The sequence below is a fragment of the Heteronotia binoei genome, chromosome 7, assembly GCF_032191835.1.
Source record: "Heteronotia binoei isolate CCM8104 ecotype False Entrance Well chromosome 7, APGP_CSIRO_Hbin_v1, whole genome shotgun sequence".
NCBI lineage: Eukaryota > Metazoa > Chordata > Lepidosauria > Squamata > Gekkonidae > Heteronotia > Heteronotia binoei.
The window spans coordinates 39569866-39587667 of record NC_083229.1 but is presented as its reverse complement, the minus strand read 5'-3'; the positions used below and the strand labels follow the sequence as shown (position 1 = coordinate 39587667).

The 17802-nt window shown below is 38.9% G+C and overlaps 1 protein-coding gene across 1 annotated transcript in view; it reads left to right on the top strand.

The window, feature by feature from the left end:
• The window catches only part of MTDH (metadherin), a 34535-nt gene extending 17866 nt beyond the window's left edge, over nucleotides 1-16669 (top strand). The window contains 8 exon segments of the mRNA XM_060243465.1: nucleotides 2843-3079; nucleotides 4620-4706; nucleotides 5331-5429; nucleotides 8409-8536; nucleotides 9406-9525; nucleotides 9667-9783; nucleotides 10539-10695; nucleotides 13182-16669. Of these exon segments, the coding sequence (XP_060099448.1) occupies nucleotides 2843-3079; nucleotides 4620-4706; nucleotides 5331-5429; nucleotides 8409-8536; nucleotides 9406-9525; nucleotides 9667-9783; nucleotides 10539-10695; nucleotides 13182-13252 (1016 nt within the window). The 3' untranslated portion in view covers nucleotides 13253-16669.
• Nucleotides 16670-17802: the final 1133 nt, after the last annotated feature.

The window sequence follows — 17802 nt, the reverse complement described above, 5'->3', positions numbered from 1 at the left end:
GAAGCACAGCATATTCCAGATGATAGTGGATCACTTTGACCAACCAGAAGTGGATCTATTTGCATCCCCGTACAACAACAAACTGAAGCGCTTCTTCACATGCTTTCTTCATCCAAAAGCGGAGGCCACAGACACATTAACAGCCAAGTGGCCACAGACCTTACTATTTGCTTTTCCACCAATTCCACTTTTACCAAGGCTGATAAGGAGAATCAGACTACTTCAAGCCGAGATAATAGTGATAGCTCCATACTGGCCAAGATGTCCCTGGCTTGTGGATCATCAAGAGTTATCAACAGTTCTTCCCCTAATCTTGCCAGTATCAGAAGACATGCTGTATCAAGGGCCAATATGTCATCCACACCCGGAGTGGTTTTATTTGACCACGTGGAAATTTAGAGGTCAAAGTTGCTAAATCTGGGATATTCTGATCAGGTGACACGAACAATGTTAGCTTCTCGGAGACCTTCTACGGTCCGTATATATAATGTGATCTGGAAAGCGTTTATCCGCTGGGGCAGAAGGAAAAAGATCAACCTTTTGAAACCTAGGATGAAAGAAATTCTACAATTTCTTCAGGACAGCTTGGATTCAGTGCTCAAAGCAGCTGCACTTCGTCGTCAAGTGGCAGCACTTGCTTCTGTATTAAATTTAGATGGCAAAAATGCACTGAATAGACATCCTTATATCACTAGGTTTTTGAGAGTTGCCGCTCTTTCTCTCCCTCCCCAGTCGCACAGATTTCCTACTTGGAAATTAAACATGGTGATCACTGCATTAACAAAATCACCTTTTGAGCCTATAAAAGAGATTTCCTTATAAAAGATTTCCTTGTCATTCCTTAGAATGAAGGTTATATTTCTGGTGGCCATAACTTCTGCCAGAAGAGTATCTGAATTGGGAGCGCTTTCAGTCCACAAGGATTTATGTATCTTCCACATGGACAAGGTGGTCCTCAGAATGGATCCCACATTTAGACCAAAGGTAGACTCTGGATTTCATAGGTCTCAAGAGATCTACTTACCCTCATTTTGTCCACATCCGGTTCATCCCATGGAGAAGTTGTGGCATAAACTGGACATCAGATGGGCTCTAAGATGCTTTATTGAAAACAGATTCTCTGTTCATAAATATATCTCCACCACACACAGGCAAAAGAATGTCTAATGCTGCCATTAGCAAATCACTACGTATTACTGAGGCCTACAAAGCTCAAAAACTTCTGCTGCCACAAGGTTTGACAGCTCACTCGGTGAGAAGCACAGCAGCAAATGCAGCCTTATCTAACAGGGCATCTGTAGAGGAAATCTGCAGAGCAGCTACGTGGTCATCAATCTCAACCTTTATCAGGCATTACAAAATTAATGCATATGATTCTGCTGATGCCACATTTGGAAGAAAAGTGCTGCAACATATTCTGAGGGACGCCGATGGTGAGATCCCTCCCACTACCTAGGGACACTGCTTTTAAGATGTCCCACAAGGTGTCCTACGCCTCAGAGGGAGAATGACCATTGGGTACTTACTGTGAGGGGTCCTTCTCCTCTGAGGATAGTAGGACACCTTGGCCCTACCCTTTAATTCTCACCATCGACATACATCAGATATCTAAAAATATTTATATGAAGCAGAAACAGAGAAAAACTCAAGTTATAGCTTCTCAAGAAAGTGTAAATACTCCTGTTACCCTGTTTTTTTCAAATATGCTATTTCTGTCCTGTTTTCATTGCCTTATTCTAGTTCTAATGGTTATATCAGTTATATTTTTTGAGTTAGAAGGAAGGTTCCTACTGCTTGCAGGAGCTGCCGAACTAAGTTGAGGGTGACTCCCAATGGAAACAGGAAGTTGAAAATTTAGTCCTGCCTCCCTACTGATGGGTTGGGAATCACCCACAAGGTGTCCTACTATCCTCAGAGGAGAAGGACCCCTCATGGTAAGTACCCAATGGTCGTTCTATAGCCGTGACATGCACTAAAGCATTTATCCTCTTTCAAGGGAGGAGGATGATAATGTGGTATGTTCTCACTCTGATATGTTTGGATAGCCACTTTCATTAGAAGGGAATTGAGGTGAAGATATAGTTGGCTTAAAAGAAGAAACCTAAATCAATGGGACAGAAAAAAGTCTTTTTGTGTGAGTAAAAAAGAAGTAATATGGAAATAGTATAAGCTTAATATTGATAAATTTCCCCTTCTTAAAAAGAACCAAATATTCTAGATAGTGTTTTATTCTGCTGCCATGAAGAATACATAATAATATTTTAAAACAATAAAGATAATATATGGTCAGGGACCTGTCTATCTGCGGGACTGCCTTTCTCCGTATATTCCCCAGAGAGCCCTGCGTTCAGGGACGAAAAATCTACTGTCCATCCCAGGACCAAAAGAAGCCAGGTTGCGTATGACACGAACCAAGGCTTTCTCGGTGGCAGCGCCAGAACTCTGGAACGCTCTCCCGGAGGCCATAAGGGCCCTGCGGGATCTGCCTACGTTCCGCAGGGCCTGTAAGACCGAATTGTTTCGACAGGGCTTCGATATCTAACTGAGAGAGAGCTGCCACTGGACATCATATAGAGTACCAAGTAGAGTACTGGTGGTCACCACCGAATTTTCAGAACCGCCTATATTGTACTGTATTAACACAGCACCATGAAATGGTTTTAAATAATTTAAATATGTAATTATGTTTTATATGTTTTATTGGTTTTAATGGTAGTAATGTAATGTTGTGAACCGCCCTGAGTCCGCTTGCGGAGAGGGCGGGATGTAAGCTGAATGTAATAAATAAATAAATAAATATTAAAGCAAAATGCTTCTGTTTTTGTGTACACATTTTCTACAGGGTTGAATGAAGGACCAACTGTGAATGGAGGAAACTGGAATGAAAAACCCGTAAAGCTCTCTTCTCAGATTGGTACAAGTGAAGAAAAATGGACTTCAGTGTCATCTGCAGGTAGCAAGAAGAAGAATGAGACGTCTGCTTGGGGAAAGGATGCAGCAGATAATGGAAATGGGAAGGAATGGGGAGTGTCCATGGTGGGCAGAACCTGGGGTGAGCGCACTTTGTTCCCTAGTATTGGTAAGTGCTTGTTTCTCCAAAAGAGCCTTTCCCATCAGAAGGAATCAGTATTGGTACTCTTTTAAAATATTTATTGTCATCATTTATCTCCTCTGCAGAATATTCTGCAATGCAGATAACCCTACATACTAACAAAATTCCTGATGTCATAATTGAGACACTTCAGCCCTATACGTGAGGGCCAGGATCCAAAGAACTACTTGAGATCCACATGAAAGTTTGGACATGCCCACAAAGCATTTCCCCCCCCCTTTCACACATATTTTCACAATCCAGGTTTGAAATTCTGCCCTCCCTTTTCAAGAAATTATTGCCTTATTGTTCAAGTTCAGATACAGATAGCTTGCTGTGCACTTCCTCAGACCTTTTCAACAAGTGTGTTGTATTTTTTAAAACCACTATGGATAAAGGACGCACTTGAACTTGGAAGTTGTGGCTGCATGTTTGTAATTTTACATAACATCGCACAGAATATTATTTGGCATGATTATGAAAAGCATTGAGGGTGATCCTTTAATGAGTAATTAAATTGTAAATATAATGGATTCTGCTTATTTCATGTACTCCAGTTTGAGTGCCACTACTCCAGCTCCTAATTTTGAACTAGCAATTCATGCAGTGATTATTTGACACTGGTCATATTCATGTAGACACAATGTTAAGTTTGGTGCCAAACCATATTAAGAGTGGTGGACTATAATCTAGAGAACCGAGTTTGATTTCCAACAGCTCCACATACAGCTGCTGGGTGACCTTGGGTCAGTCATAGTTCGTGAAACTGCAGTTCTCTAAGAGCAGTTCTCAGCCCCACTCACTTCACAGGGTGTCTTCTGGGGAGAAGAAGGGAAGGAGATTCTAAGCAGCTCTGAGACTTCAAGTGAAGGGTGGGCTATAAATCCTATCTCCTCATCTCGCTTTCTTCTTCTATCCCTCTCCTTTCTTCATATTTGAAAGGAAACTTCATTTTATTTTTCTACACTTTTGGGCATTTTTCTGCCATTTTTAAAGATAAAAAATGCCATGATTTATGTGTCATATTTCCGGATACTTAACTAATGCAGATTCGGCCATAGAACAAACTTAACTAGAGTGTTTGGAGGTATAAAAATATTATAGAAGAAGGTAGAGAGTGATCTTGGCAGATCTTGGAAACCAAGCAGGGTGGGCACTAGCTAGTATTTTGGATGGGTGACTTCTAGGGTTGTGACTTGGAGGCAGGCGATGGCAAACCATCTCTTGCCTTGGAAACCCTACAGGGTCACCATAAGTCATCTGTAACTTGGCAGCACATTCCACCATTGGAGTAGTTCTGTGTTTCTGACTCTTTAGAATTAAAGAACAAATTCCAGGTTTTTGACATGTTACTCTGGTGAAGTTGGGTGGGAAGTACAAAGGAGATAAATTGTTAGTCATGCCTTTAAATTTCTACAAGTACTTGTACAAGTGAAGTTGCATGATCTGGGGACACATGTACTGGCTGGTGAAATTATCAGTATGCAGCAGCAGCAAAAATGTCTAAGTCTCTTTATCTTTTCAACAGCCTGGTCTGGAGTGGATGGAAGAATTAATACTCCTGAACAGAGTTCTGCTTCATTCACTTCTTTGGGATTAAATCCTGCAGTTTCAGGTATGACTTAAAAATTGCACTACAAATATGGACATCATGCCTGAATTGTGCACTTTAAGAAAACATCTGCTCATCTCTGCTAAAAATATGCTTTCATTTGGAAAAAAAGACCTTCTTAAAAATATATAAAATTGTCAATCTTGAGAATATTAATTGCATTCTTTCATTCACTTTTTTGCTTATAGTCTGATGTTCCAGAAAAAGACAGTAAAACTTGTTCAAATCCTGCTCCCTTCTGTTTTGACTTAATTGGGAATACCCCTCATAAGAACATAAGTATACCCTGCTAGATCAGACCAGTGGTCCAAGCATACTGTTTCACACTGTGAAGGCCAAAGAAACAGCATGGAAGTTGTGTGCAGGCTGCAGTGTAATAGGATAGGTGAGAAAGTTGTATTTTGTTCACAGAGCTCTGCTTATGGTTTGGATGTAATCTCTTGGGCTGGATCTTAAGTTTTAATTCTTCTAAACAGTGGAATCTTCACAAGGTGATGAGTGTGGGCCTTCTGCTGACTTGGCTGTCCACAAGGTGATGAGTGTGGGCCTTCTGCTGACTTGGCTGTCCACCGTTAGGAAAAAAGGAACTTGTTGCTATAATGCTGTGTGTGGTTTTTTTCTCTTTAGGATCCAGCAGTGAATCTGTTTCTCAGCCTGGCACTACAGATTTCCAGTGGGATTTAAACCGTAATCAGGCACATATTGATGATGAGTGGTCTGGGTTAAGTATGTTCCTTTATAAAAAATTACCTAACATTGTTTGACTTACAGTTAAAAATTTGTTACAATCCCATATTTGCAATTGTTGCATTCTGTGAATATGTAACTACCAAAAAGGGAATGAACACGCTTTATCCAAGAATAACTTGTATCACTTTAATGTTGGAAACTTGTGGCATAAATCTTTGTGGTCCATGTTTTGTGGTGTTGGGTAAATGTACATATCCAAAAAGGAAAGGAAAAACAAGAGTGGTGCGTTTGGGATTTTGTTGCTGTTTTTATAAAATGAGGCCTAGATTGAAAGAAGCAGTGTACCTTGTTTTACCTTTGAGCATCACTTAATGTTAAAAAATAAGCTGCCGCTTCTTTTGGATTCTATAGATACTCTGGCCCATGAACGTTTATGCCACCAAAATAATAATAATACATAATAATAATACATTTTATTTGTATCCCGCCCTCCCCGCCGAAGCAGGCTCAAGGTGGCTCACAACATGTAAATCAATATACAACAAAACATTCATGCAATTCAATAAATAATACATTAATAAAACCATTACAAATTAAGATTTATGGTACTACATCTCAAACCTTCAGTAAATTTAGTGGCGGAAACATCAACAGCGGATCTAACTTAACTCCATATTTAGGCGAAGGCCATCTTAAAAAGAGTGGTCTTGCAGGCCCTGTAGAATTGATCAAGACTCTGCAGGGCCCGCACTTCATCCAGAAGTTGATTCCACCAGTGTGGAGCTACCAACAAAAAGGCCCATTGGATTCTATGCAGTGCTTTTTGGAAATAGAGTAGTTTCTGTACTCTTCTTCGCTGCAGTCCTCTGTGCCTCATGACATACTGTTCTGTTCCGTTCCCCTCAGTGGTGACTTTTTGGAGATGCAGGGGGCAACTGATGGAAGGGGAAGTTCAGTAGAAAAGTATTTTTCTATACACTTTCTCAGTTGTTGGAAGCATTGGATCCAACTCTCGATCTTTAAGATTTTTGTAGCTTTTTGCTGTAATATACTTAACACTGTCATAGATATAAAGCTCCTGAAAAATAGAGTGCTGAAATTTGGGGAAGCAAGCTTACTGGAACTTTGCTAGAGTGTCTACCAGATCACACACACACACACACACACACACACACACACACACACATATATATCCCCTTCCTTTTTATTTCAGAAAATTAGAAGTGTAGAAAATTTAAGAAAGCAATCAAGTCTTTCTGACATGTCTTTGCAACTGGGAGAACTTTAGTCGCTCTGGACAATCTTTGTACAGGTGGTTAAGGGTTTTTCATTTCCTCATTATTACTGGATCTGCCAGCAACCTTCAACATGGTTGATCGCTTAATGTTATAGAAGTGCATAGAAATGAGAGTTGGTATTAGGAGCAAAGCGCTTGAGTAGTGTATATTTTCTAGCGGGTTGAGATTGGTGAGACTGAATCTGCTTTGTGAGGTTTTCAATGGGATATACAGTAACTGAGCTGCTTTTAAATAACCAGGTGAAACTTTTTGATTAGGTGCTCCATAGCCCTAAATATGCTGGTGGCACCTGGTTCTATGTTATCTGAAGACCTGGAAGTGGCTCTTTCCTCAACCATCTACCATGCAAAGTGGCCCCTATTTCTGTAGTCAGCCAGCCTAGTCATGTTGATCGATGGCACAGTTTTCTTAAGACTAAACTGCTGCAGCAGACTCTAGGCTGGGGCTCCCCTTACAGACAGTTTGGATGCTTCAATACAAATGCTGCAGCTTGTGTATTACAGGGAGCAAGTTGCTTTATATGGATCACTGATTAAAATCTTTACATTAGTTGCCCATTTGTTTCCACGTTCAGTTCAGGGTGCTGGTTTTTACCTAAAAATCTCATTGTGGCCTGGGACACACCTTTCCTGTTATACCCCTGTGTGATTTTCCACTTCTCTGAATGAAATCTGTTCTGTCTTCCCTCCTGCAGACAGGTGGGGCCAGTTACAGCTCACACCTGAGCATTTTCTGTGGTGATCCCACATTCTGGAATAGCCTTTCTAAGCATGTTGGGAAGGCTTCCATCTTGTTAATCTTTAGACTATCTTACAAGTAGAATTGTTGAGGAGGGCATTTACCTGCATTTGAAAAATAACCTTGACATGCAAACTTGATACAAAAAGGTATGGCACAAGTGTATTAGAAAATTTAATGCTCCATTTGAAGAAGATACTGGATTTATATCCCGCCCTCCACTCAGAATGGCTCACAATCTCCTTTATCTTCCTCCCCCACAACAGACACCCTGTGAGGTGGGTGGGGCTGAGAGGACTCACACAGCAGCTGCCCTTTCAAGGACAACCTCTGCCAGAGCTATGGCTGACCCTAGGCTATTCCAGCAGGTGCAAGTGGAGGAGTGGGGAATCAAACCCAGTTCTCCCAGATAAGAGTCCGCTCACTTAACTACTACACCAAACTGGCTCATGAGGCGGATTAAAACTTAGGTGTTCTATATATAGCACCCCTTTATCAGTTTTATTAACTCCAGACAATACTAATTTCATTGTCTTAAATTTGCAAGGCCATTTGGAAAAAAGAAAACTGCCAATGTCATCCTTTAACATGCTCCTTATGACTCCTTACCTTACCTCTACTGAGACTGTTCTTTTTCCTATGTATTTTATGTTCAGATTGGAGTAAGCATAAGACAAATTGTTCTTTTGCAAGTTTCAGGATGATCATCATTTCATAATGATAAAACTAGTGTAGATAAAGTATTTGGAAACAAGGCCTCTAGAAAACCAGGTGAAGAAACGGAAAATTCAGTCTGTATCTGATTATAAACTTGATGGGCAATATTTTGTTTACAGCGTGACTTAAAATTGTGTTTTTAATAATGAATATTATGGGTCTGGTTTTGCATGTTTTGTAGCCAGCAGATGTTTTCCATGGTGATTGTATGCTAATAGATCTTCTGTTAGATCACCTGAAACTTTGTTTTAACTGTTCACAGATGGGCTTTCTCCCTCTGATCCCAGTTCAGATTGGAATGCGCCAGTGGAAGAATGGGGAAACTGGGTGGAAGAAGAAAAGGCTCCATCCACCCCACAACTTGAAGAATCATTATCTGAAGTTCAAAAGGTATTGGTTTGTAAGCAGTCCGAGCTAGAATTAGTTGAAGTGTTGGTCTGCTCCAGAGCAATAGTTCTTTTTATGCAAAGGAAAATGAAGATTGGTTTTTAGGCAGTTGCTTCTTTCTTTCACTCAGTTTCTGCTAACCAAAGCAAAAATAAGCCCCTGGGTATTGGCTATATATGTTGCTAGTTGATATTTAAATATACATGTACAGAAATGCAATAGGGTTAAAGACTTCTTGAATATTTATACTGGGGTTGGTCTTCTGATCCATGAATAGATTCCCCCTCTCTGCAGATGTTTGTGTGTTGAGGAGGCAGGGGAGGGAAGAGCTACTTCTGTGTGTCTGGGAACATTGGGGAACAAAGCAAAATACATTGTGGGATGTTGCAGCATGAGGAGAAACTGTCAGAGATAATTTCCTCTCCTCTTACATGAGGTGTTCTTTGATGATCCCCTGACCTTCTGAAGCAGATGGAAGAGGGTGCATCAAATACACAGGGAGAAGGGGCAGAGATGGGATTGCCAACTCCAGGTTGGGGGATTGGGAGGGGGAGCTTGAAAATGGCGGGGAGGGGAGGGACCCCACTGGAGTATAATGCAATAAAGTCCACTCTCCAAAGCTGCCATTTTTCCAGGGGAACCAATCTCTGTACTCTATCAATTGTAATTCTGGAAGATCTCTGGGCCTTACCTGGAGGTTGGCAAGCAAGGGCAGAGTTCTGTTAATTGATCTACTATTCACAGTTTGTAGGATCCAACCCATAGTGATTGTGTGGAGACTGATACTACAAACTTTTCATTATCATAAACACGTGACAGCTTTTCATTATCATAAACACAGTTGATTTTGTGCGTGTGTCTTTGTGTGTTAGGTTTCAGATGATGACAGAGAGAAGACAGAACCAGCACTGCACAGTACTGCAAGTGGCAAATCAAAAAAGAAGAAGAAGAAAAAGAAGAAGCAAGGAGAAGAGGCTACCTCTCCTGTACAGGTAAGATAAGAATAAGCATTCATTTAGATAGCTAATTGCTAGTAATTTAAAGAAGTTCCAACTGCAACACGGTTTAGATCTTACAACAGAATTGACTCGTAGGATTAAGAGTACAGCAGTGTGTTATTTATTTATTCATAGGATGCTGAAGACCTGGATAGAGATGCTGGAGAAGAATTTCCAGAAGATACCTCAAAAGTTCAACAAGAAGAGATGTCTTTCTCTTTGAAGACCATCAGCACTAGTGAAGAAGCTGAGGTATAATTAAGCCTAGAAGAATTTGGGGGCAAAACTTGACTACATATAGAATCAGCTAAGAAAGCAAAAACTATGTAGTTGAATTCTCCTTTTTGTAGTCCATCAACACACTAGCTTCTCCAAGGACAATCTGTAGATTTCAGACCACCTTAGCTAAACTATAGTGCAACTGCACCATAGCCAGAAATACAGTGCAGCTACTACTGAAACATTACTGCAGGAATTTGTTTTTGATTTTTCTTCTGAAAACTTTTATTCATAAACCTGACCCTGTTACTACTTAAGCCACATAAGTTATAAAGAAATTTTTTTTCTGGCTTGCATTCACTTTCCTGGGCTTTTCTTCTGTGTTTATTCTATTTACCTCATTTATATTTGCCTTTTTTCTCAGTGGCTTATAGACTCCCTTTCTTTGTTATCCTCACAACTCTGTGAGGTAGGTTAGGCTAAGAGTGTGTGACTGGCACAAGATCATCCAACAAGCTTCCCTACAGAGTGAGGGTTCCAACCTGAATCTTCCAGATCCTAGTCTGAGGAACTAACCCTATACCGCAACTTAAAGCTTGTTTGCAGGCTTCATTGAGAGAATTGGTTAAAAAATTGAGACTTCTTGTGAAATATTTTCTCAGTGCTATATATGTCCCTGGGGCAGATATTTAATCAAATATTATTTTGCTTATTTCAGCATGCTGTATTACAAGCATACTGATGTGCTACCAAAAAGTTAATATTCTGATACTTATTTCTAATTTTAGCCTGAAGAGATGCCCTCATTTGCTGTTTCTACTGAGCCATCTGTAACTGTATCAGAGAATGAATCTGACAAGATACCTTCCCAAGTGCCACAGATGCTACAGGAGACAGAAGTTCCTATTTCTAACGTTAAGCAAAACAGTGTGCCTCCGCCACAGAGTAAGTAATACCCTGGAATTGAGATCAGCCACTGTTACTGTCAATTGTATCCAATGTAAAACAAACAAAAATCTCATCACCTTCACTGGCTTAGAGTTAAAACATTCCTTGCAGCACTGCAGTGAAATTCACACTCTGTATTACAATGGTTCTTTTTGTAGAAACAGAAATAAGACAAGCTGCGAAGTACTTAGCCACTTTCCAAAGTTTGGTATTCTCTAACAGATGCCTTGCTGGGTTTTCTTGAAAATATCCAAGACAGGACATTGCCTAGTACCGAGCAGAAGTTGTTCCATTGTGGAACTTTTCTTCTAATAAGGAGGTTTTCTCCTGGCTTCCTGAACTGCTCTCTTAATATATCTTTTACATACATTTGTTTTCTGTGAATAGTTCAGTTCTTCATGAACTCTCCTATTGTAATAGGGTTTAATTTCTGCCTAGTTAACTTTTCCAAGATGTTTAGGCAAAGGAAGCAAGCCTTTAATTCAAGGAATCTGCTGGTTTTGTATTTATTATCTAACTTCTGCCCAGGCTGAGCATCACATCCACTATATACCTCATGCCTCATATACTTACTTGTTCCAGTATTCCTACACCACTGTCTTGCATTTCTAATTGTAACTCACATAGGTCCACTATGCTAGTATTCCAGTCTGTTGTAATTTTCATTATACATTCCAGTTTCTTCTCTCCTGTCATTGCAGACATCATATAGCAACTGAGGTGGATCCTACCTGTAGTCTACCACTGCACTGAGCAACTCTTTTGGTTAGAGTTTGAAGGCTTCTTCAAACTTAAGTGTTTCTTTGGTTGAAGGAAGAGCCTCTTAGGCTAGAGGAAGACTACTTGGAGGATTTATTTTCTGCATTTTCCCCTATTTTTACATATATGAATTGCAGTTATTTCTGACAAGCTATTTCACAAAATTGCTTGCTTTTAAGTTGTTTGCTTACTACAAGTCCATTAGAGTCTGCTTTGTACTCTCCATGCTTAATTCTGCTTTCTTTTTTTGTCCTTGGATCTTATGTTTTCCTACTTTTCCTTGCCTCAACTAGGGCCAGGGCTTTTTCAGTCCTGGCCCCGACCTGCTGGAATCAGCTCCCTATTGAGATCCAGGCCCTACCTGGCTTTTTAACCTTCTGTAGGGCCTGTAAAACGGAGCTGTTCCGCCAGGCTTTTAGCTGAGGCTGCGGGCGTCTATTCTTGATCAGGTTAGCCTCCCCAGCCAGCACTGTCATCTGTGCTAGGAAATGGAATAAAAACTGCCATCTCTATGAGATATCATGATGTGAGACGGCTAGGCTGGGCAATATGTGATGACATGGTAATCTGAGTGTTATTGAGTTGTCTGTTTATAGAATGTTTTTATTGTATTTTATTGTTTTATCGTATGTTGTACTCTGCCCTGAGCCCTAAGGGGAATGGGTGGAATAGATATATACTAAAATAAATAAAATAAAATATCTGAGTTGCCTTCAGTTTGGTCACTGGGTCTTGAACATTGATCAGAAGCAGCAGTTTTATTCTTTATAAAATTCTGAACTCTACATTTGAGAACCACTAACTACCTATATTTTTGTGTGTGCTTAAATTTCACACATCATGAAGTTGACATGATGATTGCTTTAAGTATTTGAAGGACTGCCACTTAGAGCTACTCTTGTTGACAGCAGAGGATAGGATTCACAATAATGGGTTTAAGTTAAGGGTGGGAAGGTACTGGCTGGATATTAGGGAAGTGTGGGCAGTATGATCCATTGGTGCAAGACACGATCTGTTGACACAGTAACCTCTAGTGTCAGGGAAATATTTATAGTCTGCCTTCCAACTGAGTCTGAAAGTTTATTTCACAACATAAGTGAATACAGTCAGCACAGAGTGGAAATCTGAAACAAGCACAAGTATTAAAAATGGCATGTTAAACAATGTAGAAAATTGTACCATCTGAGCAGAATTACAATGCAGTGAGAGTACAGCTGCTCAGCAACATACGCATGCACTCCCGTTCCCTTTATTAAAGCACCTTCTAAAACACTCCATTATAATATAGTCCTATTCCCTTTATAAAAATATCCTCCTGTACAATTCTCTGTCTTATGTAGTTTGCAGAATGCCAGAAGTATGAAAGCCTGGACCTCCACAGGAATGCTCCTTGTTCTGGTGGAACTTGCCACCCTTAGCTCTCTGTGGTGATTGGATATAGCTATGATGCCCAAGATATGTCATTTTGGGACATTAAAGAGCTGGAAATCTATTATATGGCAAGAGTCCCCATTTAAAAAAAAATGGTTTAAACGCCATTTATTTTGAATTAATTATACACAGATTTGGAAGGAAAAAATAATACTACCATCAGGATACGTTGAGTTAATTTCATAATTCTAGTGAGTTCTTGTGATCAGAGTAATGTACAGGAATTAGAATTTATAGATGTGTACAATAACAATTGTAATAAATATTCTTTTTTTTATTTCTTAAACACTTAGCCAAGTCTGAAGAGAGCTGGGAGTCCCCCAAACAAATTAAAAAGAAGAAAAAAGCCAGAAGGGAAACGTGAATTTTCTGAAATGGACGTGTGTTGCAGAAACACTTGTCGTGAAGATTATGCTGTTTATGCAATAATTTGTGAACCTGTACAGAATTTTATATAAATTTCAACAGATTTTTTAAAAAACAAACTGCTATGAACACAACCATCTCTAAGAACAGGAACTGAAGGAAAATAAGTTGGTGACATAATTTAAGAGGAAATATGACAGTACTGGAAGATGCATTGAAGAGTGTATTTTCAACATATGGGGAAAGTAATTTTTAAAAACCTGGCTTTACAGCAGTGCCCTGTTTACAACAGATCTCTCTGCCCTATCTCATATGCATTGGAGAAAAAAAGGATTTATCTTTTAATCTTTAAAACTAGAGTGTCACTCTACCTGTAATACAGTGTCGACCATCCTGATTTTAATACGTAAATCAAAGAACTCTGTTGAAATAATTTGCCATATCTTTTTAATACTTAATAGAATGTGCTAACCATAAAAATAATGTTGAAGAGCGGCTGGAGTCTTGGAAGTACATACTCTTGACTTAAAGGTACTACTTCAGGGTAAGTGTGTCCAAGGGTTATGGAAAAAACTATTCAGTAAAAAAAAATGATAAACTTTTTTTGTGGATTAGAATGCAAAACTTGCATTAATTCTGGATTTAAAAAGTAAAAAATTGGGACATAATGAAGTTGCTTTTGATAGTCTTCTACATGCATTATGCAGATATGTTTGAAGATGAGGGGACAGTATGCTCAGAATCTCATTGTGTTTTATTCTTTTTTATGGTGGTAGGGTGTGACTTTTCTTCCATGCATTTTTTTCTCATTTGATTTATTTTCTCTTCTTAAAAACTTCCATAAATTTATCTGAGTCTTCAAGAATGTGATGAATAATAGAAAAAAGAAGAAATAACGGTTTCAGAACAGCTTTAATTGATGAGACCATCCGTATCAGGAAGTGCTTCTTTTGCTGCCTTAACCTATGTAGAATCTGCATCTTGAGTTCTTAAATGGAAGTATTGTATATTTGTATTTTTTTTAAAAAAATTATGTAAGTGTAGCAATTGTAAAACCATCAACTTTCCTCCTGGAGTTATGGATTAAAATCAGTTGAGCAGCATCATTTTTCAGGCACTGTTTCATGACATCGTATCAAGCAGGCAGGTATCTATGAATAGTGCATGCTTAGCCATGTACACTGTATATAGCCTTTACAAAAATATGTGTGTTTAAAGGACCATAATTAACATTAACGGTGAGCATCAGTTAAAGAAAAGCCATGATTATTTGATGTGACTGGCTTGGGGTTTTTTTCATGAGGCCAAGAAATTGTAACAGCTGTAACCAATGGTACTTTATTGACTATCCCATAATGTCTCCTTGTATACATCTGAAATTTTGGTAAATTAACTTGCAATGCAAGGACAATTAAAGCAGCAAACTGGATTTAGTTGTACTGAAGGGCAAGCCTTATTAATTGATAGTGTTAATACATGAATACTAATGTGCACAGGTATTAATTCCTGTTTCAGGAACATGGCAGATGTTTACATGTTCAGATGTTTTAATTCAGTGACATTTCTAAATCAACTTTGTTAAAAATAAATTGAGCAAATTGATAGCATTGTTTTATTTATGGGAAGGGAGTAGTATTTAGAAATGTTTATCAGAGGAGCGATCCATAAAACTACTTAGTATTGAAATACAGTTTTCAGCAGTGATTTAAGAGGGTGTTAAATCATGTCCGTTCCTTCCTGTAAACTTGCCATTCTTCATATACACCTTAGTGTGATAAGCATTTCTAGTGTAAATTTCTGAATGTGCAGAAATACTGCATCACCTTTCCACACTTGATCAGAGAGAACCTTCTGAGAAAGGTAGCAAAATGGTAAACCTTGCCCAGAGCAGCCATGAAACAGAAAACATCTTCACCTCTGTTAATATTAGCTTACTTCAAATGTTCATGGTTACGTAGAATACACTTGTTAATTCACAGGAGTCACCTATGTGGAAAATTGTAACATGGAGGGGATTTATATCCAGAGTCAAATATAATAAAATGTTTCTGGTGTTAAACAGGTTTTTTTACACTGAAACAACTTCGGGAGCATGTCATAAATCACAGTATGGGTCTGTAGTTCTGTGGTCTTGCTGCTAAAGAATACATTGAAGGTACTTTAAAAAGTAAAATTTGTCCTTTGGGTAAGCCCTGTCTGGTCTGGTTTCATGGTATGTTTATTATGCCTGCACCTTGTTTATCAGTGGATGCTCAGTAGGACTTGAGCTGATCACTGTAGAAATTGTGGTTCAAATGTCTTGGAGTAATGGCCATTCCCTTAGTGTTCCATTAAGAAGCAAGTGCTTTTAAAATCACCTGAAAATATTTCTGTATTTAGAAATGGGGTAGTAGCAAATGTGGAAACACATAAAGTGGCTCTCATTGTATTATCTTGCTCAGTTTCTGTGCTGCTTGATCACAGGAAGAGTTAGGGATGTGGTAGCAGTGGGCTTGGGAGCACCTATTGAATCCAATGCCCAACTAGGATTATAATTTAAACATCCTTAATCTGTCTATGTTCACTGTAGTCCCAAAATTATTGGAGTGATCATAGGCAGGGTGATCCAGATTTCAACCTTTACCTTTGCAGTAGGGTGTTGTTTTGATGGATCTTCCCAGATCCCATCATAATTTGAAGATTCCTCCACTTGGATGTCACAGACTTTTTCTCAAGCTTCAGTATTATGCCATTACCCCAGCTATGGGTTAAATTACAACTTTCTCACTTCGGGGAAAATAGCACTGAATTCTTACTGGTTTCTGCAGTTTTTCATTAGGTTGTGGAGCAATGTGTAAAGTTTTTAGAAAAACCTGTGAATCTAAACTCCCAAGCTGGGAACAAATGAGGATGCTGACAGCAAGAATACTATAAATTTTCTCAGTGAAATTGTTTAAATTGTACAGATGACAATATCAAAAGTTTATCATCAAAAAATGTATTAAAGGATACAAGCTGAGAGTGAACATCCACACTTGAATATGGTAGTCAACAGTACTCCTAGCCAAGTGTACCCCACTGTCTGTTTATAGAGCAAATCAGCTAAACATTCTCATTAGTGAATGCGTGGAATGTTTTCAGAAGAGTAATGTGGGTTTTGTAACTTTTGAAATTGTTTGTATGCACAACTTTACAAAAATTGTGGTATGTAATTGGGTAGTCATTGCATGCTTTAATCTTCCTTGATTTTTTTTTTGTTTTTTTCTCAGAAAGTGTATAGAATTCATACATGTTTGTTACAGAGTTGGCTCAAGGTGGATGAAAACTGTATTTCTGACTTTTCTAAATTTAATAGAATTACAGTAGACAGACATTATTTAACTATTAACTAAAGAATGTATACATTAAAATCAATTTTCAAAACTGTTTACAGAAATACCTTTTCAGTGCTCTTTAGTTTTATTACCAATACCTCTCCTCTACCCATCATTTTTAGTGGTGTTCAGCGTTTTCCAACTATAACCCACTCTTAATTTCTTCATTTTTTAAAAAGTTTTAATAGTTTTGTTGATACAGTCTTCCATCTCTCCAATGAACTTTTGGCCATAGCCCAGCAGCTGAATATCGAGCATGGGGCAACAAGAAGGGCTCAACATTTTTCTCTATCTAAGGAAAGTTTTGCAACTTGGAGAAAAACACAAGCATGCGTACACACACACATCAATACAATTGTCGGGACTGGGAGTTTAAATGCTTAAGAGTTAATTTCAAATTTTTGATAGCTGATATCACACTTCAGAAAAGTTTTTTCTTTAAGTGGCCTGTAATTTCTCTTAGGATTTTAATAAGGTTTTCATGAACATATTAGAATACTGAGAACGGAGGAGCAATGTGGATTGTAATGTTGGACGATGGTAGGGGGAGGGAGAAGCAGCACCTTAAACTCAATTGCTGATACTTGCCTTTAATTGAAAGCATTCTATTAGCTAAAACAGTTATGACTCAGCAAGCTGCTCAGAGAACACTTCTAAATGAAGGTTGCAGCCATTTCCTCTTGGTGTGCTCAGGGGTACTCAACTTGTGCAGAAGTTGCAGCTGCGGGCAACTGTCATCGGTAAAGTGAGATTACAGGACTTTAAATATGTAGAACAAAAAAGCCTCCTGTTCACTGTTCCAGGGAAGAAAAATGGTGAGAATGGAGACAGGCAGATTGTGTCTCCTAACAGCATGAGCAAGGCCCCCAGGCATGCTACTACTCTTCCAGGGTCCCTTCTGCAATAATATTGGCCTGTCCTTAACAGGGTAGTTGTAAAGAGTACTGAAGTGATGGTCTGTGATAGTCACTTGAAATGTCCCATTTACTGCACATGCAAGCATTCCTTTTTTAAAATAAGGATTTTTATAACAGCACAGATTTCAGCATGGGCACTGTTCACAGGAAAGGGCATGCAAAAGAGGAAGAAAATCTACCAGTAGGAACAAGTTATAAGTAGCTAAACAGGGTGAAAGGCCCTAAGCTCAGGCTCTATTCCATACTAAACAAAATGCAGTTCTATACCCATGCAATTC